The 21838-nt window shown below is 45.0% G+C and overlaps 1 protein-coding gene across 1 annotated transcript; it reads right to left on the bottom strand.

Moving 5' to 3' along the window:
* Nucleotides 1–887: 887 nt before the first annotated feature.
* On the bottom strand, nt 888–19898 carry OVCH1 (ovochymase 1). The gene is given in 19 exon segments (XM_026070336.1): nt 888–922; nt 1344–1460; nt 3247–3403; nt 4283–4437; nt 5092–5287; nt 5966–6038; nt 6426–6606; nt 9417–9510; nt 10606–10736; nt 10906–11046; nt 11961–12052; nt 12729–12849; nt 13992–14187; nt 15181–15335; nt 16115–16211; nt 17104–17155; nt 17269–17442; nt 19475–19572; nt 19845–19898. Coding segments are annotated over 19 exon segments (2319 nt in total).
* Between the last annotated feature and the right edge of the window lie 1940 nt (nt 19899–21838).

Genomic DNA, 21838 nt, shown 5'->3' on the forward strand with positions numbered 1-21838 from the left:
CCTCCAGAAAAGCTGGCCCAGAATTATTCTTCCATTACAATCAAGGTTAAAAAGCAATGAGTTAGTTGCACACCTTTGCACAAGGGCAAAACAAGGGCTCCTACACACACGCTCTATCCCTCTGGGAGAAACTGGGCCCTGTGCTTGCAGAAGACAGGAAAAAGGCAGCGCAGGCATGGGGAAGGACAGTAAAGCCCATCAGGTGAAGGCATTATAGCTTTTCCCACAGTTCATTTTAAAAACTGGTTTGGCATTTAAGGTCACCCCCAATTCAGGTCATTCCAGCACCTTGCACATGCCTCTGCTTTGAGCTTACCCATGGGTGTGCTGCTCCTGTTGAGGCAAGAGCCTGGGTACATTTCCAGAGCTTCTGCAAGCTCAGCTCTGGGGTGCTGTGCTGATGTTGTTCCCACAGTGCTTTGCCTTCCCAGGGAGGGAAAGCATCYCCACCTCCTATCACATTATTGCTTCAGGGGGCCTATTTTTATTTCAGTGGCCTAATGTCCCAGAGCACCAACAAGGATGCCAATTAGAAGAACAGGAGAGCACACACTGCGTGCCAACACCCTCGTTACTGCACAAGTCAGCAAGCAGAGCTGGTAACACATTCCCTCCTGAACAGATTGCTTTTTAAAGCCATGAACAATAGCATTCACTGATTTGTCACCAGAGCTAGTGTCATCTGATTCCTTGAGGGTACTTCAGCCTTTTCATCACTCCAACAGGATCACAGTAATAGTTGTGGAGAAACATTTAAATGCTTAATAAGCAGGAGGAAGCACAACAGGAAGAATTGTTTGTGTGCCTGCTGGTGCTATTAAAGCATGAGAGCATGTCTCACCCATGATCAGGGCTCTGGTCATGCTAAGTGCAGGTGTAAATAGATCTTAAGCAATAGTCCCTGCTCTGAGGAATTCAGGGTCTAAAAGACAGAAGATTAAAGAAAAACTATCACCCCATTTCATAGATGGTAAGATAGAAGTACAGGAGACTAAGGCAACATACCCAAGGGCACAGGGAACCTGTAGCAACAATGTTAATGGATCCCTGTTATTCAGGGTGAGCCTGTTGCTTCTAGACACAACAGGGTCTCTTCTCCAGGCTACACTCAGTCTTCCTCCCTTCCCTCTCCCAGTGAATGCACCAACACTTTGAGGACAAAAATCAGAGTTTTAAATCACACGCTCCATTTGCACTGAGATGTTTGGGGTCTCGCACTTGTTATCATGCACTGTCCAGAGCTGCTCAAACTGAGTCAGCTCCTCCATCCTCTACAAAGGAAGTGCTGCAGCCCCTTGCACATGACAGCTACATGCGGTTTTACAGAGGCAAGGAGCTGTTACCTTGTTTGYGGGCCACTTCCACAAAGTTTGTACGCTTTGTGGGCAAGCTCATTGGCTGTTCCCATGCTGAGGTCCTGGGTCCACCGTCAGTTCCCTGYGGCGTGCTCTGTTCACCATCTGAAGAGGCACAACACGCTTACAGCCACTTTAATGCAGAGCTTACTAAGCAACATTATGGTCAAACACTTCCTGCAATGGGAAAGCTATTTTACTTGCATGAAAGTCAGATACAGAAGCCAATGGTCAGTAGCTGGTTCAAAGAGCTCTTGGAGCTTTAAACCTTTTGTATGAAGCTGCATGTAAGGATACATATGCATCACTAAAGCCTCCACCACTAGCAAGGMTTTACAGCTACAGAGCTGTACAATTCCCCTGCATAAACTGCCCGACCTTCAGTAAATCTACAAAAGCAGTTACAGCTGATAGACAATGGTCAGCAGCCAGTTGTACTGGATCCAAGTGAATGGAAGAGATCTCCAGCCAGCTCTCAGCTTACTTGTAGAGATGATCTGGCTACTATACAAGTGATTACTTTTTTAAAATGGGTTTTAGTTAGTTTAGCAGAAAGTTCTCATACTTAGTTCACACCTGTACTAACATTTCTCTTTTAGATCAATGTGGGACTAAGAATGACTCTGCAAGGAAAAAGTGAGAGATGTCAGCATCAAAGCAGAAGAATGAATTCTCATCTGACTTGAATGAATGAAGCATTATCCACACTATTCTTTTCTTTAGTATACACTTTAATTTCCTGTTCATAACTGCAACACRCTTTATTCAGGATACAGCAAAAAATGTATTCTTGTTACCAGAAATCCTCCATTTTTCATTAGCAGAAATATAATAAAATACTGAATGGGTAGGAATATGAAAACTCTGTCCAGGATTAGCTCTTTCCTCTTTCCCAAGAAACGCTGTGGGACAATCAAAGCTATTCACTAAAGAGAGAATTACATTCTTGGCTGTATGTGTGCACATGCAGGCAAGAGGGAGGGATAAGACTTTGGAAGACAAATGTTTGGCATCAGCTTTTTCCCCAGTGCAACTACTTTGAGCCAAAGTCCAAAGTGAAACATTTCTCCTGAATGACAGATCAGTTTATTTAACATGGAAAAAAAAAAAAAGACTTGAAGCAATTTGGTGGCTCTTTGGGATCTTTCAAAAAATATCCCATCAGATTAAAGAAATTGAAGTGGTAGATTTCTCCATTTGCCAATGAAACTACAGAGCTAAGTTACCCTTGGCCAGGGGGACTTCAGCAGGAATGAAACTGCTGGGAAAGAGAAAGAGCAGGCTGGCGCAGGGAGGATATGATGCTGCTGGGGGTCACGTAAGTCACCTCAATTTTGCTCCCCTCACTTCTGTACATAAGAGCCACCAATTTAAGGACATGGGCCTCTTCCTTTTGTAAGGGGCCTATCACTACTGTAGGCAAGATCAGTCCTTATTCACTCCTATGTATTATAAATTACTCCTTCTCTAGCAAAATTTATCCTGCAGAGTGTGGTGTTATTTATATCTAGATACACACACACACACTAGTTCAGTTTATGGTGTTGTCCCAAACTGTTCTGTATATCAAAGCCTGAGTCAGGCTGGAATTTTCAGCAGTAGCTTCTTTTTACTGAGAAAAAAGTCTGTCCAAAGATTATATTCAATTTAAGAGGCAGAAGTGTTAAATACATGTGTTATACTACTAAAAAAATCCCATTCCAATTTCCACCAAGTTTTGGTTAGGAGAAAGGGATGAGGAAGAGGAGGAAGAGGATGATTTCCTGCAGGAAATTAGTGACACCTGGATTTTTTTTTTTTTCTTCCTCCCAAGTTTCCTCAGAAAATCTACCAGAAAAAACCTTGATGTACTTGGAATGTTTTCTATAGCTTGTTTAGACAAAGAACTCACCTTTTATTGTTAGCCTGATCCAGTCCAGAAAAGTCCGCACTCTTGAATAGACTCCTGGTTTCTTTGGTCTGGCACAGCCAACTCCCCAGCTGGCAAGGCTGTAAAGAATAAATGGTCCATTTTCCTTGTTGCAAACCAAAGGGCCACCAGAACTACCCTAAGAACCAGAGACCAATGGACTCAGTTATTTTGTTTGGCCTCCACAATGCTGCAAGCTGAAAGAGTAGTGACAGATCAGATTTGACAAGGAAAAGCCTCCGTACAAGAACAGGGTATATAGTTCCTGCACAAGCTGAAATGAGGACACCAATTTAAAGGTTTGGTCATCAGAAGGACAGTGTGGAATAAAGACTGAGCACAGGCTGAAGACTTAGGAGCACTAGGATCAATCATTTTATGGCACATGTAATTTATTAGTCTGCCATAAGATTGCAGTATTAAGCAGAATCTGCTTTGTAAGCTTGACAATGCTTTGGTCAAAATTACTTTGCCTTTTATTTCCTCAGCTGTTCTTACCTACTTGCATTATGATCTCAGRGAGATTAGTTAGTTCCTGGATAGTGCTCTAAATACAGGAAGTTCTATAAAACCAATAGAAATCATAATAATTTATTTCTCTTATTGAGAAAGGGTCTTAGAAGGGGTTGCAAGCAAGCTACAATTAGAATGTATTTCACTGAGCTAAGTGAGAGGTTTCAGGAAGTGTAAGGGCAGAACATCCTCTCCTTCATAGTTCTCAGAGATCACTGTCTAGAGAAACATTACTAAGATCTGTGGTCATAGTTTCAAGCAGCACTATGCCTTGCATGCAACTCCAGTATACATCGACTGCACCTACTGCTCTTTTAAGTACTGTCTATTCCATGGATGGACAACTGTTGTAGCTTTTAATTGCCATTTGATGTATAATGTTCCCCCCACACACCCTTCATCCTCTCCCATCTTCTCCCATCCCTTCCTCCAGATGATCTACCAACATCTGCATGCAGACAGAAGCAGACACCTTCAAGAGCACTCAGCTCTTGTTTCTCCTCACCTGGCAAGAGTCCTGCCCTCCAGCAGAAACAAAGCCTGAACAGAGCATCCTGGCTGTGATCCCTCCAGGGTGATTTAAGTAGTAGTTTCTCTCGCAGATTTCATTCTCAAGCACAGGAATTTGTGTCTGCTGCAATYGCCTAGCTCAGCTCCCATCTGCTTGGGAAATAAATTGGCAACACACATACACAATATTTACACCATAAATGACTTGCAGGGCTAGAAAGCTCACCACTACAAATATCTGAAAGGTTTCACCTAGAAGAGACAAGTTTCCCACTGCCCATATCTAAAGTAAATTGGATCCAACAGGGCAACTCAGTAAAGGAATTCAGCTTCACTCCAGATTGTCCAAACCTTCTGCTTATAGCTTACTCACATGTCAGCTCTTTAGTTGCAGGAGGCATTTCCCCTTCCTCAGAACTGGTACTAGTACAGACCTTAGCTGCAGGCAATCATCTGACAAAAGGAGTGTCAATCCAGGGCAGAAACTGATTCTCATTACTTTCTGTGGCAAAGTAATTAAACTCAAATTCGGGTTCTGCAAATAGAAGCCAATGCTCTATCTATTCCAAGGTTTTCCACACAAAGTGACTTGTACTCACTATATGAATTGCTTACATCCCTAAACAGTTTATTAACATGAAAAGATCTCCCCTTCACTCACAACAAGGCTTGAATTAAGACACAAACCCACTGCACCTTAGAAACGAGCAATCGCTAGAGTAAGTCTGAACAGATGAATAAAATTCAAGATGGAAAAGTATGTTCTGCTCATAATGGGCAGATAGGCAAAATCAGAAGACCCACCTTCTTCGATGATCCCCCATCCAGACACAGCACAGAGGGAAGAGGAAGATAAGGGCTCTGTGCTGTTGGGCAAACACGCTGGCCTCACAGCAGCATTGTACTCCAGAGGGACATCTAGTTGAACCAGGGCAATGTCAGAGTCATAGCTCACTATGTCAAAATTGGGATGCACCATGGTGGTTTTCACCTGTCTCATCTGTAACAAGACCAGAGGGGTTAGTGCAGAGAAGGAACAACTGCTCTCCAAAGTGCTTTCTGAAAGCCTACTTGTAAAGGAAGAGGGGCAAAAATCCCACGAACAATTGTCGGGCCAGAGAAGACTCAATATTTCATGAAAATAAGCAAAAAGGTGTGAGGACTTAGAAGATGAATCCCTCACTTGTCAGTTTTTGTTGCAAAGATTGCTGGGACAGCTTATTTAGATCTCCTGAGCCTAGAGAGAAGACTATCATTGTGCAAACACAAGCCAAGAAGGTTTTGCAGAAGTCTAGTGTGAATCCTTTTTGCTTCTTTTCCATGTGCATTTCTTCCTCCCCCTCCCTACTAAGAGGTCATAGTCAGCAAGCTTTTTTATGGACAGATATATTGCTCAGCACCAAGAGAGCAAGACCATGAGAACACTCAGTCATCTGTTAGATTTTTTAATGATGGTGAGAAGAGACAGATATAAAACACTCTTCTACAGGCTGCAAGTTAGCTGTAAGACCAGAGTTACTGGATTTCCTTTCTCATCYCTTAACATGCGCTATATACTGGTTACTTTGTCTTGCTGTCAGCACCATATTATCTACGCATACCAGATTCCTCCAAACAGACCTGTAAGGGCAAATGCAGTGCAGTCAATGTTTTTAAAATGGTATTGCTTACTTTTTACCTGTTCTGTTGACTCTCTCAGGGCTCTGTCATGGTCTCCTACTGTCACAGTCCAGTGCAAGGGTTTATTGGATCTGTATAACAAAAGCAAATATACTGGAGCTACTTATAGTCAGCCTTACAGCTCCCTTATTCAGCAGTCACACACACTTTCTGGCTCTTCTCTAATTAGTCACTTATTCCCAGGAATGCTGAGTAAAAGCTTGTTGCCACAGCAAGTGCTTTACATCAGCTCTGCAATCAGAGCTGTAGCAAAGCCAGATAGTGCCATTAACTTTAACATATCAAGTACAGACAAGACTAAAACTGCCATCTCTAAAATCAGTCAAAGAGGAAGGGCAGAATGAAAACACAGTAGAAGAAGCAAAGATGTGGATGTAATTTATGGGTAGTCACACAAGTAAGACTCCAGCCCAGAGGAGCATTGGCCACCCACAACACCCTGGCCATGCRACACTCACAGCTGCACACAGCGGGCAGCTGTCAGCAGGCACACGGGGCTGACAACAACCCCGTCACACTGGTAGTCTCCAAGGAGTTTCAAGGCCCCATGCCAAGGCCAGCAGTGGGGGCAGGCCTCTTCAGCCCTGGTAAGACTTTTGAACAGCCACTGGGGAGCAACCATGGAAAGTCCACAGGCATCTGCAAGACAGAGAGCTAATCAGCAACTTAAATGTAAGTTTCTTATTTTGTTGGATAATCTTACCTGGTGGATACTGTTAGATCAAAGGTGGGGGAGACACCAAGTTTGTCTGCTCTGTCTGGACGGGGTGGGAGAAGGAAATAGTACAGATAATTTCCTCAGGACTCAAGTTTTTGTTTAACACTTCAGGGAACAAGCAAGGCCCAGGACTGAAAGCAGGTATCTCCCATCCTCTCACCCTGTGTTTCCTATTGCAGATAGGAAGTGCATGCAACTAGAACAGAGAGGACCTGCATGTCCAGAGAAGGAGTCAGGGCATTTCCCCATTGCTTTTCTTCTGTACATGATGTGCACAAAAGAGGGCTTGAGGTCAGAAATCTGCTTCACTGCAAAATCCTGTTATACATTAGGGAAAGCTTCTAAAAGCAGATCAACTGAGCAGAATTTAATTTCTTTACCCAAAGGGACATCTTTCAGAGGCAATATTGGTACAATAGTTGATCCCAAGTCTTCTCTTCCTGCTTCCTCTAGAAGAGAGGAAGTAAGAGTCAGCTCTACCTGACTTGGATCAGCAGCTCTGGCTTGTCTCCCTCCCTCCCTCCCCCCCCAAAAAAAATCCCCACTCTGGAAGGGAAGTGTTATTCACCACCAGTCCCCACCAAGCAGCAGCTGGCACACATTCATGAAATGAGGAAGCAATAATAGCAGGCTCACCCCCAGGTTCAAAGCTCTCCTGTATAATGAGATTTTCAAGGAGGGGTTGGGGGTATCAGACTGACAGAATTAACAAGGCTACTCATTTCATGTAACAGAAGTTAGTCATTTCTCAGAGAGAAAAAACTTGATTCATCTCCCTTATTCAGAGAAGGGCATTCAGCCACAAGCAGCTATTCTGTTTTAAAATTACCCTAAAAAAAAGCAGCGCTCAGGAGTCTAAAAATAGATGCAGATGATGTAGACATTGTTGCACACAGCAAGCATCTCTACTAACCTGAATGAAAAGTGAGCCTGGCTCTGAATCCTCTGAAGCTGTTCTCCCCATCACTTTCAAAATGCACCAGCATTGTATTCTCAGGGCTCAGTACTGGTTTAGGAATTGAGAATCCACAGAGATTAGCTGTAGGAAAGAATAGGCTCTACTTAAGATGAGAAATATCATCACTTAAGCACTTCTGGCTTTAGCTAATCAAGGTTTCCCAAAAAAAAAAAAAAAGAAGAAGAAGAACAGAAAAACCCATGACAATCTGGACTTCGTGACTTTCTAAAAGCAAGAACTTTTCCAGAAGACACATTTGACAGCGTTCATTAGCTACCTCCATAAGGAACCCCAGTACACAACAGGAGCAGCCAGGATTAGTGTACTATAACTATTTTACAGGTATACAAAAATAATCCTTCTTTTCTCATGGTGGAGTTAAAAGTAACCTCAGACAGTGTGAGTGCCCTCCACTGCACAAAAACTTTGGAGAACTGTATTTCCCATCATTATGGGGTACAAGCAAAGTCTCTCCTGAATGAGCTACATGTATAGAGAAGGACTTGTAGCACTGCTCCTTCCTCTGGAGAGCACTCAGTTTGCAGGTCATATGGGAGCCCCGTAATTAGAGCTGGGCAGGAAGCTTGCAGCATATTCCAGAGGAATTTTCCTTTAAGGATCACAATTTCCTAAGGCAAAGTTGTGCTGGAAAGCATTGAGTGAAATACTTCAGGATGCTGAAAGTTTTCCCTTGAAAGATTCCAGATTCCTTTGTCAACCTTCTTTCTCYATTTAAATATGCTCTCATTTTCAATGGAAACCAGATTTCTTTTTCAGGGGAGCTCTAATGTTAATACTTACTCAGCACTTAGTAAACATGTGAAACTAAATTATCACCACAAAAGAGGGGAAGATCACCTGTCAGTGGCAAACCCAGGACAATGCAAGCCTGGTATTCAGCTTATTTTCTGYAGAAAAAGAGCACCAGTCCCTCACCATCCTCATCTGTCTTTTGAGTCATATGTCAGCCTGTGAAGAGGCAGCCAAAGTTTGACTCAAGTGTCTTTTCTGAGCACCAGATTGCTTTTCACCTTAAGAACAGATATCGAGCTCGGCTAGAGAGTGTAATGCCTGGAAGCTGTTTAAGCAACTGAAGTGTTGCAACATGCTTCAGTTTGGTCCAAGCATGAAGAAGATCTGGAAACACAGTTCTCCTCAAGAAAGGAGGGTTAAGAACATTTTCACTTATATTAATTTTAAATTTTAATATCGATAAAACTGAAGTAGTTTAAAGTGAAGAACTGAAAAATGTTTCCTTTTGAAAGCGTGGCAGTGTGATGCCTCAGGCAATTTTTCATTAGTGAAATTCCAGAAGCGTTAGCTCAATTCATGAAGAATTCATCTCCATTTCAGTGAAATTAGATACCAATCAGCAGTGGTTCTTTCACTCTGCCTTAAAGTTTATTTTCAGAAGTGCACTTAGAGCAGAGTTGCTCTTGCTGTCTCCTTAGAGAGCAAGGTACAGCAAGACACACTTGTGTGCTTTGCTGGATCCACAGCAGAATGTCAGCTATGGTCTTGTATCAGTCCTGCAATGTCAGCCAGCTCTCCTTGGCAAAGCGTTGTCTCCATCAGGACACGGGAACGCCTGTACTGATGGAGCTTAGCCATAGTGCCATATGCAAGGCAGAAACATCAAGGTTACTGCAGAGGCACTTACCTTACCCTTCCAGTGATATGTCAACCACATTACTGGAGGGAGCATTTTAATGATAAAAATAGGCCTGTTTTTACAGCGAATTCTAATTTAAGAYTGAAGCAATCAGTGCTCACCCAACTGGTTTTCCTCTTCTGCATCACTGTAAACAGTAACCGCATCATAAATACAGCCTGGGCTCAGTTCAACAGCAAAGTCTTCAAACTCCAGCTGCAAAGAGGGCAAGCCAAAGAGAATCATCAAGGTTGGAGTAATAACTGAAGTATTTAACCTTCTTAATGATGGGCTGGAGAAAAGTTACATTTAGGGAGAATTTCAGCATGGCTTCCCTTGCTGAGGGGCCACATTTTGCATCCAAACACTGTCTGTTGGAGACCTTGGCCAGACTGTCTCAACTGCTCCCTCCATGCAGGGCTACAGAACAGGGGTGCAGAGGATGAAGCAGGCCTAAGCTTTGCCTTAAGGGATTTCCCAGGTCATCTTTGCTGCATCACACTTTTACTACATCTTTACTTCACCACTCAGTGTATTTCTGAAGGGTCTGTGTCCTATATGGAGTGCCCTTTCAAGAGCTTTGCCTTCAAGAATTTGGGGAGGGGAGGGAGAGAGGAGGGTTCCACCTTCCTATTTTTTGCCAAACAGCAAGTTCTCACATAAACACAGCAATGGCAACCAAGTAACAGGTCTACATGCCACTGAACAGTCCTAAGTTTAATAATTTTTCCACCTCTTTGCCAAGGCAGTAGATGAAGGATGTTGCTTTCAGCAATGCAAGATGGCCACGTGACTTCTATCACAAGGTGGGACTAGTTCAGTAGGATGCTCGCTGCACTCAGTGACAGGCAGTACAAATAATAAAGGATGCTGGTACTATGGGAACTATTAACACACAGCTCACGTACAGTGAGAAGCAAATGCCTTGATATGGAGCTAAAGAGTATCTTAGTTGCTCTGATGCTGCCTTGAGGAAAAGGATGACTATGTTGCTTCCAGCATGATCCCTACCTTTCCCTTTCCCTCAAAACTTTGTGCTGGACTTCAAGATAAAGCTATCTATAGATCAGATTGGTGCCTACAGACTTCAAGCGCTTACCACAGTTATTATGGAGCAGTTACAGCAGCTCCATACACCAGCTCAGAGGCAATGCCTAATTGGCAAAATATGCCCTGCAAAGAGTCAGTGACCTGGAAACCTTACAGTTTACAGGCTTGCATGTCACAGATGTTTCTGGCAGGATTTTATTGAACTGCTTCCCTGAATAGCTCTTAGTGCAGATGTTTAAGCACAGCTTCTCCTTTTATTACCTTTACAATATACGCTACTGGAGCCTCAATGAGCCAGTGGCACTTTGTGTTCCTGGGATACAAGCCAGGATAATTAGCAGTATCAATCTTCCCCTCTTCCACTAACATTGCCACACTCCCACAGCCTGAACCTACAGACAAGAAAGGAGACAGATTTAATAGATGGAATTATACAGTATTTTTAATAAACCCACCTCAACAACTTGATTTTTAAGGCACCCAGGCACATTAAGGATAGTTATTGTTTTAAGGAGGTCAGAAAGAAGGTGAAAGAAGTTTCTACAGTATACACAAGGTCACCTGCTTCAGATTCCTTATGGATGGCTGTGAAGGCAAGCTCAAAACCAYGGCCAGTGTTGCCTCCGTCAGAAACAAACCTGACGGTGGCTCTGTCCGACTCTRTCAGCAGAGGGGCTGGTAGCACATCGCCGCAGACCTTACCTGAGGGAAGACATGGAGCTGGTGTTAAGGGCAGACAGAGCACATATTTATTCAGGCAAATCTTAACAATTCATTACATTAGATCCCATCGGGAAGGTCTCTTCTCACACTGAATAGAGACACTACTCTGCTTTAGTTACCTGAAAATATTTAGAGGCTGTAGAGGAAAAACTGAAGAAATTGGACTTTATCCAAAACAACCATACGAACATTCCTGGAGGATGAATTGCATGGTCTAAGGATTACCATTAGGCTATTATTAGCATGCAGCCATTAATACTAAGGTAGAGTGGAGAAGCAGACAATATTTGCATGAAACATTTAGTCTGAGTTCAGAATCAAGAGCATCTCATAGAGGGAGAACAGACCACTTTTCTTAGTCTCCTCTCTACAGTTATTGAGTAATCTGCATATTTATTCGGCCATATAATCAAATTTGAGACAAACAGCCAGACTTACATGCTGTGTCTCCAACACACACAACACTTGCTGGCTATGCTAACACACTCCCACATCAGAAACTCACTTGGGCATGCACCAGCTAAGCAAGGCTAAGCACTCAATTTATTCTGCTATCCAGGATTCATAGGTATAAGGGAGACAAAGCAGCTTGGGCACAAAGGATTTGTGTACAGCTGTAAGAYATTGAGACACTTTTTAGCCCACGACCTTACCTTGGATGCCAGTACAAAYATGAACATGTGCCTCAGTCCCACCTGGCTTGCTCCATTCGGGTGTCTCTTCTCACTCAGTTAGGATTGCAGTGCAAAATACAAAAGGCTTCTCAAAAGCTGGCTAAATTTGCTATTATTCATGGCAAGCAATGACAAGAGATTACACCCAGTAACCCYCATTCCAAGGCACAGAGACTTACTGATTAGCTCTCTTCTGTTCGAATAGAGGGACACAATCACAGTCACATCCGACTTGACTCTCTATGTCTAGTTTGGTGAAATGTATCAAGATGATCTTCTCTTCTGGCACTGTTATATTCCAGATGCACAGGCTAGAAGCAAGCGATAGTAAAGGCATATATCTGCATGGCTGAGCTTCGCCCTTGTTGGTCCCACCTTTGGTTGGGAATGTCCAGTGACCGCTTTCCTGCTAGCACAGGCCACAAGCTAATGACTGATGTCACCAGCTTCACCTGTTTCTTCACAAAGTTTATAGTCTTCCCTCTTTACATAAGCTGTCTGGGAAGAGGGTCACCAATAGCAAAGGATTGATGTGAGTCTGCTCAGTACTAGTTGAGGACTGACACTTCCTTATAGCAGCTCTGTGTTGTACAAAGGACACGCTGCCAGCCCAGGTCACCTCWTTCCTGTGTACTTTGCAAGAGCTAAAAGCTTCTTAGCATGAGCTGACATAGATATGATCAGACTACAAAGGATAAAGGATATAACAGATCTCCATCCACGATTTTATGAGTGTGGCTCATGCAGAATCTGTATTACAAACAGACTTTGTCTTCCTGTCCTCAGGGATGTCCTGCCCAGCAAACATAACAGGGGATTTGTGTAGCAGAGAACACACATCCACTGTAATCCAGACACTGCTGAAAGCTGTTCCCTGGCCAGCATTGGGCAAGAGACCAAGAGCAGTCAGGAGTGTTTCTGAGCACTGGAAAATGCTTCAATAGGTGTTCTGCAGAAAATCCAGTGTTTGGCTACCAGAGCAGATACCTGTTGTCAGGGTAATTATCCTCCAAAGACTGGGGATATTGAACACGACCACTTTGTCCAAAAACCAGTATGCCTTGGGAACTGCACTGAGCTGGCGCAGAAAGAGGGCTTGGCACAGCAGCTAGTGAGAGAAAAGCATTGTAAGGGATATTTCAATACAGGCCCTATCGGTCAAGGCACAGGCTATGGCACTACAGTTGTTTCAAACACTAAACACTTGACATGCAACTGAGAGAAGTCTCAGATACTAACACACAATTTCTTCCCAAAGCCCTATTTAAAAATCCTCCCAAATCTCTGAAGTTGTCCTGCCAATACAGTAGACCTGCATTCATTTAGCCTACTAAGAACTGAAATAGCTGCCTCCAAGTTTATTTTTAATTAAACACCATTTTAATGTTAGTATTCCCTTCATCTATGGGCATTTGATTTGTGTGAATCCTGATAGCTCTGCTTTGCAAAGGCTAACGCAGCCACTTTGTTTGTAGCCACATGGTTTCTACTCCTTGCAGTTACCATTCCCAATTAAGAGGCACATCCCTAGCTGCACACAGTCCCCTTTAGAAAGCATAATCATTAAGGAACCCTAGCAAAGCTGCAATAAGTCAGGTATTATTTATAACCAGCACCCCAGCTTTGAGGGCTATGATGGAAATAATGACATCTTTCTAACAACTTATTAGTACTACAATCATCTGTAGAGAAAAATACAAGTGGCCCGCAGGGAGTGACTAGACCCATGCCTAGCTGTAAAAGGCACTTATGACAAGCCACTATAACTGATGCACTTAATCTAGTGCACTTCTTCCCATATGCATTCAAAGTTGTGTTTGTTTAGGAGATAACCCCTAATCAATCCTGTGTGCCATTTCAGGAACACAACAGCCGCTCAGCTCTCTAGCTGGCAAACGTTCAAAGAGCCTTTATGAGAACRGGATGGGTATTCAGTGCTCGAGGGACACTTCTCCGAGCTAGAAGGACTGCATTCATCCAGAAAGAGGGCAGCGTGAGTAGCCTTCTGCTTTTGCCCTCAGGGGATGTGAAGGTCAATGCTGATATTATAACCGTGTTTCTGAAAGGGGGAGTAAATGTTCAAACCTTTGTTTCTACCATCCCAAATTCAGAAAATACTTTGCTACTTATGAAGTGAGTGGAAACGAAACAGGACCACCGTGGGTAGAGGGGGAAGGCAAAAACGGCAGGACAGTTTTGAATCTAAGGTGAACATATAGGAGAGAAAAGCCTCAGGGTACTCACACCTACCAGGTGTCATGTGCTGAGCAATGAAGTCCACGAATGCAGCCACCCGGGAGAAGATGCCCAGGGAGCCCCAGGCCACAGTATGCCTCCTCGGGGTATCCCAGCCCCTCACACAGCTGACCCCCCAGGACACCACACCAGTCAGGGTCCAGGCACCGCTGGGTCTCATGCAGGCAAGGGGGCCTCCAGAGTCACCCTGTTCATCCCACTGGGGAAGAAAAATGCCTGTTATTCACATACCAGCAGCACAGGTCTTGCCAGGGTTACATGACAGGCCAGCTCTACCATGGAGACCAACATAATATTGCTTGCGTCTCCCCAGTCACCTGGGCCTGGCATGTTTGCTGTTCATTCAGCTGCATCAAATTACCTAACCAGGCCAAGTCTAAGCTCTGTTGCTTCAATCCCCTGATCTGACTTGTAGTTTAGCACCCTATCCCCTCCCCCAGCAAGAGCTGTTGCACTAACACCAGCTACAGCACAACCTTGCAAGTGTTTGTGCAAGCTATGGTAGAGGGCAGGGAGCTTCTCAAACTACCTCTTAGTACTAAAGAAAGCATTCATGCAAGTACAACTGAAGCAGACCAGTGGCAGCACAGCAGACTACTTTCCAGGGTCAGGGCAAGACAAGACCSACTCCTGCTATTAGGAACAGCACAGGGAGGACTAGTGTTGAGCAAACTCCAATCCAACAGTCCCACTGGAGAAAGGGCTGGGACAGAGGACATATCAATTTGCCATGTAGGAAAACTTTAGTGCATGTAGGGGCAGCACCAAGGAGAAGGTGGGAATTTCCTTCTTTCCATCCTCCTGGTAGGACTGCCCATGCCAGCTCTCTTGGCTGTTGCATGGAGTGCCACCACTGAAGGTCCCTCCCAGTCCAAGCAGAGGTGGTGGCATCTGCATACTGGGACAAGGCTCCTCCTGTTAGCAATGCTCAGGGCAGGTCTGGGCAGGGGAGCAGTTTCACTTTGGTTTCTGCCCACATCAGTATTCCCACCAGCAAAAGACTCCTCCTGCGTTTGTTATCCTGAAGCTCCTTGTAAAGCCCTTGCTCAGCAGAGAGCTGACAGCACTGTCAACGCAGCCTTTCCTTTTTCCCAAGAGAAAGATTTGCTGGTGGAAAGCACAGGCCTGCTGCCCAGCAGGAGCTCTCAGGCCAGGCAAGCAGCAGGGGACAGGCCATTAGCTTGCAGGTGTCCTTCCCGCCATCAGGAAAGCCAGCACACAGCATGGAGCTCTGCTGTGGTGGCGGCAGGTTCATCTCCCTCAGCAGGGCACTGCAGGTCTCGCTGTTGATGAGGGGCAGCTCCACCTCCTGCAGCACAGGAGCCGGCTCCTCAGCACCTGCAGGAGCAACAGGACCATGTCCAGCACCCACTGTGGCAGCTGTGCTCTGCAAGACAGCTCACCCCCCCAGGCTGAACAGTAGCCAGCACCCTCCACTTTTGGGAGCCACAGCCAGTGCCATCAGTAGCTGGGGTGCTCGGTGCCCATTGCCTGCCTGAAGGTGACGTTTTGAGGCAGTTCTGCACCTCTCTTCAGCGATCCCTGAGCTAGGCAAGTAAATGCATTGGTTTGCCCTCAGCTAGGGCAGAGAAGTGCCTCTGAACAGGGTGAGAGCAGGACATGTCCTTGTTGGGGAGAGGGGGAAGGAAGAGGGAACTGGCAGAAAGCAATGCTCACAGATTTCCAGCTTCTTTGAAATCTGCCAAAATTCAAACAAGTGCAATTCCTTTGAGGAAACAGCTTGCTCATATCTGGAAAAGACAGTATAGAAAGCTGCATATATTTCAAGTACAAGGGAACAATTGTCCCTTTTGTAGCACCTTGTAAGGACAGTTCTGCTTGTGCRAGGGTTTGACACCCAGGCACACATATGCATGGACAGCATCACTGCAAAGCGCAACCATCGCTAAGGGACTCAAGATCCTACAGGGGCAAAAACCCACTGATCTGCACATCCCTGCCAGGGGCCAGTCCTCTGACAAGCAGAGGAGACCTTTAATTTTCCATCTGGCAAGAGTCACCTTTCCTTGTGTTTCTATTTCTGAAATAAAATGTCTTTCTGATTCATTACCTGTATTCCAGCAACTGCCACCAAAAGACCATGCCATTTTACTCACCCTCTGACACTTTGCCCCAGCCACTAGCCACACAGAGGGTCCCAGCCTCAAAGTCCTCATCTCTGTGGGGAAGGCAGATGGGGTGAACCTCATCCCCCTGCAGAGGAAAGGGTGTGCAGGTGAGCGTGCAAACCCAATGCTTCCAGAAACAAGTCTCATAACAGGCACAAACAGCATCCTTCAAGTTGTGCTGTTCCATTCTTCCTTCCCCCCAAATTGCTCAGTCACACAAGTATTTATAAAACAGCAATACAAACTGAAGTTAGTGGCATTTAATTGAGTTTATACTGAGCCATGGCAAACTCAGATAGAGATCAGGAAGCTTGTTAACTACCTTTAAATGTTAGCATAAGAGCAGGAAGCAGAAGGATAGTTGGGAAGGGGACAAAAGAGGGAGAAGGCAAGAATGTGATAGGGCTGATGGGAGCAGACGTGAGGTTAGCACTGCCTGAGATGGTGACTCAAGACAGTGACAAAGGTTTATTCTACATTGGCTGATCTGCCATCTGACAGCCACAGTCAGTCGTGGCCAGCTGGCTGCAGCTCACCCTAACTCTGTATAACCCAGAGCAGCACCTTCCAAAAGCCTGGAAAGTTAGAGACTTAGGCCACCTCCCTAATACCAAAAACCCTCAGATTACCTCCAGAGATTTTGCTTTTGCCAGTAAAAGTACTTGGAGAGAGCAGGTTTTAATCCAGCCCTCTTCTCAGTTGGCAGGATGCTGGCAATCCGTTGCTAATAATCAGCACAGGGTCATGGCCAAGAGGAAGCCGACAGCTTTCCGGCAGCTAACAGAAATCTGGCATTGGCACAACAGGGCTCAAGGAAACGCAGCGCTGGTATAGCTTGTGCAAGGGGAGCAGAAGCAGGCAGGAGTCTGGTGCTGTAAAGGAGCACAGGCACATCCGAAGCACAGTGCCTGACCTGAGGGCTAGACTTCCCTAACAATTAATCAAAGTCACTAAGACTGGATTAGAATTACCCTAACCGGATTACTCCGATGGGAATTAAAGGCATAGCTGCAGAGACGTGTTTCTAGCCTAGAAAGCAGGGGAAGGAAGAGAAGTGTTTTTCCCAGAGCAGCAAATGAGATTAGCACTTTCACCACATAAAGCATCTTCCTGCAGCAGCAACCCAGCCCTTGGAGGCTCACTGCACTGCGCCAGGCGCTGCAGGCGCAGCACCACCACATCGCAGTCCATGTAGCGCTGGCTTGTTGAACCCCGGGTGGATGGCGACGTGCGAGACAGGGATGGTCTGCTCCTGCCAGTCCGCCTGCCGGAGGTGGTGCTCCCCCTCCGTCACCACCAGCCTCCCCAGGAGCTTCCTGGTGGAAAGGGACCTCATTATGGAGGGAAGGGGGCTGCAGCCACAAGGCAGGCAGTTTCCCTCAAAACCCTGCCCAGATGCCAAAATTCAACCTCACGACACCCTCCCAYCCTGGGGAGCTGACCCTCAGCAACAGGACATTTCACTGGGCCCCTGCCTCACATTAGGTTTTTTATTATTTTATTAACTAAAAGGATATACAGGTTTTGTTTCATCTGTTATCCATCAAGCCACTATTCAGATCCAGGCAGGGCAGAGCTGCCAGGAGGCCAGGGAAGGTCCTAGCAGATTTCTTTATAGCCAGCCCTGTAGAGGGGGAAAGGACAGTTTTACCTTTCGCCCTGGGCCTCCCACAGGATCTGTGATGTTTCAGACACCCATGATAGGAGATAATCTGTGGCTCAGCCCTTGTTACCTGCAATCTGGGATCCTAAAAGTCACATGAGGATCCTTAAAAACAACAGGAATTGAGTGCCAAAGTCATTTTGATCCCTTAAATCCTTTCTAATTTTGTTATCAAAGCATTTAGGAGATGAGCAGACACCTACATTTAAGAGCTTTATGATGGTTTTAGGCAAATATATGTAGTTTAAATTAATGCTAGACAATTATGTTTTTGTTGCATATTTTATAAGCAATATAATGTCACAGCTAAACTTAGAGCAATCAGCTCAAGCAGAGTCAAAATGCTATTCAGATGTTTCTTTTCACAATTACGGAGATAACTATGCTATCAAAGCAGTAGTACCCAACAAATAGATGGGTAGAAAAATCAGATCTTTACTAAAGTAATTTATTCTCCTCTTTGGACTACAGTAAGCACACTGGAAAGCTGCAGAGTGGGACAGTTTTGTGCTTAACAGGAGATGTGAACTGGATCCTTAGATCTGCCATAACCTAAAATTGGGACTTGAGACTCCTTGTGCCCCACAGTAGACAGAAGCACTACTCATCTTTTCTATTTCTGTTGTCTGCATCTCCTGTTATGGGCTCACACAGCACATAAGATTGCCACTGCATCGCATTATCTAGAAATCTTGGCAATTAGGGCTGATTTACAGGTCTACCTGAACTATTACAGAAACTGGACAAAATCCAGACCAGAGATGATTGTCTCTTCCCTTCAGACCCACTGATGACACAGCTCCATTTTAATCTCAGGAGACTGTTTACTGGAACAATGAACTGTTCGCGTACTTCCCAGCAGTTTGACACCAGGATTGCCTGGCAATGCAAAAAGTTGCAATAGATGGGAACATCAAGCAGCATTAATGCCATAACAGTTGAGAGTAAAAGCACTGGCTAATTTTGCAGTGAATACAGAAACAAGGAGGTATCTCATTAGCTTGCACATGAAAGTTTTTTACACCATGGCAACTTTTTCATTATTCAACATCATCCTTAAAAACAGTGCCCAAGTTCGGTAAGACACAGATGTGAAGCTGACTGGTCTGCAATTACATTATAATGGATTATAAAAGGGTGACAAAGGTGCCAGTTAAGGCATTGTCTCTGCCCGTTAAGAGGTCTTTAACACACTTTGTAAAGCTGGTCTTGCATTTAAAGTACAGAAACCAATGTGACTGCTATGAGTAATAGGACAGCTGCCAGGGCTGATTTTACTTTTGTTTTGTAAAGATTTTTCACTCTAGACTATTCTTTATTCAGACAGGATGTTAATTCTTCAGGAGACAGAATTCAGTGAGCAAAATCCAACTCCTAATCCAGTCTTTGGACTGAACAGGGCATTTAAATCTGATTTACAAACTCCCTGTGCAGGGGAGCCCTCTCATGGGTCTTTGGTTTGGTTTTCTGGGTGTTTCTCCCCAAGTGAGAGGGTGCTGGGCACGATTTGCTCTGGAGTGACCTGCACCACAGAGCTGCATGTTGCTGAGCACTAGTCCCACTAGATCATGTGGGTGCCATTCCTCTTCCTCAGGGAGCACACCATGCTCATGAGCTGCCCCTGTTGTAATGGGAACTTTTGCTACAAGAAGTTGAGAGAGAGTTAGGAGGACAGACTGACTTACTGCTCCAGGTTGGCCACACAGTGAGCTGCAGTGATAACCACATCTTCTCAGACTAAACTGCCACCACAGAATTGGAAACGACCCAGTTTGAGAGACACCTTCAAAGAGAGTCAGGTACACTTTAAGATGAGGCAAGTTCTGTTTCCTCCCAAAATGTTAAAGCATCAAAAATCAGACCAGCTCAGAAAAGCTTCATAGCCTTGCCTTTTCTTCTCAATATTCATGTGGGACTCCCAGCTGCGTGGAGCCCAGGGAAGCCATTTCTCAGCTGTGGCTGACCCTCAACACCCATCTTCAGTCCCACTGTAACACCACCAGCACTGAAACCCCAGAGTTCCCTGAAATGGAGGTGACTGGACAGAGGTCTCACTGCTGTGGGAACCTCCCCATGGCTCAACACCAGACAGGGATCCAGAGGATCCATGCCCCTGACCCCAGCACCCTTCCCTCTCCCTGTCCCACCACCTCCTGCTCCCTCCAGCCTCTCGTGCTGCATGCATTTCCAAGCTACTACACATGTAGGGGCAGGGCTCTGGGGAGAAGGAGGTGGCAAATGCTGTTTGCCACAGATCTCAGACTTAGCTCTGGCAACATGCAAACAAGGAATACTTTTCTTGTGAAGGAGATGGCTATTACAGTGGTTTCTTTTTAACTAGAACCATGTCTTGCTAAGTTACTTCTAAATCATAGCCCTATTGTCATCACTCATTTTTTTTCATTACATGAATCCAAGTCATTAGGGAAAGTAACATTCTTCTGTGGCAAGGAACTGGAGAGGAGTCCTTGTTTCCAGTTTCTGCACCTTAAAACCCAGCAGATCCTCGTCTGGCAAGCATCACAAAAGCTCTGCAGCTACATGAGCTTCCACCAGCCAGAGATCTCACCCTAACCATTAAATCAGCTCAGGCCCTCCCTACCTCAGGGGTTACTGGAGGAAGGAGGGGATCAGACCAGGGGAACCAGGCAGGAGGGACTTCTGGAACAGATCCCACCCCAAGCAAGCAGCATTCAATGGCTTGAGGAAAAATGAGAGATTGCTCTTGCCTCTCCTCCCTCTTCCTTTCCCTTCCCTGTGAGGTTGGGAATAGTGCATTATAAAACAGACAGACCTGCCAAGGCTGTCCTCCAGGCACAGAGTCTCTCCCACCAACAATTTGAGAGAAGGATCCAAGTGGCAGAAAATCCTCTGGGCTCTTCAGATCAACGGGATGAAGTCCACATTTCAGGCCTGCATAAAAGAAACAAGAGTATTTTGCAGTGAGACAGCCTCCCACACGCTCAAACCTCAGGCTTCAGGCTCTCCTGGAGGATGGGAGAGTGATGGGACACATCCCAGGTGTTACAGCTTTCCTGACYCCAGCCTGAGCTCCAAGCTGAAGGCAATTATGCAGAGGTAAAAAGAAAACACACAGAAACTGCATGCCTTGATAAGGAGCTGATGTATGCAAAGCTGAGGTCTCCTGTGAGGTACTTTTTTTTTATGGCTGTACACACATCATAAAATCTAATTTAGATTTCATCCAGTAACCTAATTATTCCTAATAAAACACAACTGGGACTTGCAAAATTAAGTAACAAGTGCAGACTATAAGAATGCCACCTGACTTTATTCAAAGTTTATTACTTGACACTCCCACATCTAAAAAGTGCCCAGTGGCATTTAACAACCAAATCAACTAAAGTCATCATGAAAGATCTCATCTCTGAATTGAGTTGGCCTAGCACTCAGTCTTGGCTTCAGTCTGAAATGCACTGCAAGGAGACAGAGCTTTCTCACATTGCTTTTGGCACTGATTGTGCCTCAGAAATGTGGATGATGAGCACAGGGAAAGTTTGACTTAAAGCAGAGGCCAGCCAGGGATGTTTGGGTCCAATTAAGTTTTAGATACTTCAGCAAACTGTGCAATTTGAGATAAGTTTGTTGCCATCCCATTTAAATTTTCTGGGAAAAAGCATGAGAAAAAAATATCAATCCTTGCCCAGCAGGGAATAACACATACACTTGATAGGCCTGCCAGACCACATGCTGGGGTGGGAAGGAAAAGGGTGTACTACCCCACTAGATCAGCTGCAGAACATGTTAATCACAGCAAACAGCATTGCAAAGGGCTATTTTAAATACTTGTGGCACAGAGAAAAGGAAGTGATTGTAACTCCTCATACCAGGTGTCTGTTTCTCCAGGCTGGATGGTTTGGAGAGAGGGATAGTTTCAAGCTTCTGGCTCCTTTGCTGAGAAGAGGACAGCTGTTCTTCTTCCACTCCCTTCAGCTGGCTTGTGTCTAAAGCTGCACCAGCTGAAATTCCTTTGTTAGTTCACATCCATTGCATTTCTCATGACTACAAGCCAATAGGTGGGGATCCCC

Source organism: Apteryx rowi, unplaced genomic scaffold, assembly GCF_003343035.1.
Source record: "Apteryx rowi isolate R43461 unplaced genomic scaffold, aptRow1 scaffold_31, whole genome shotgun sequence".
NCBI lineage: Eukaryota > Metazoa > Chordata > Aves > Apterygiformes > Apterygidae > Apteryx > Apteryx rowi.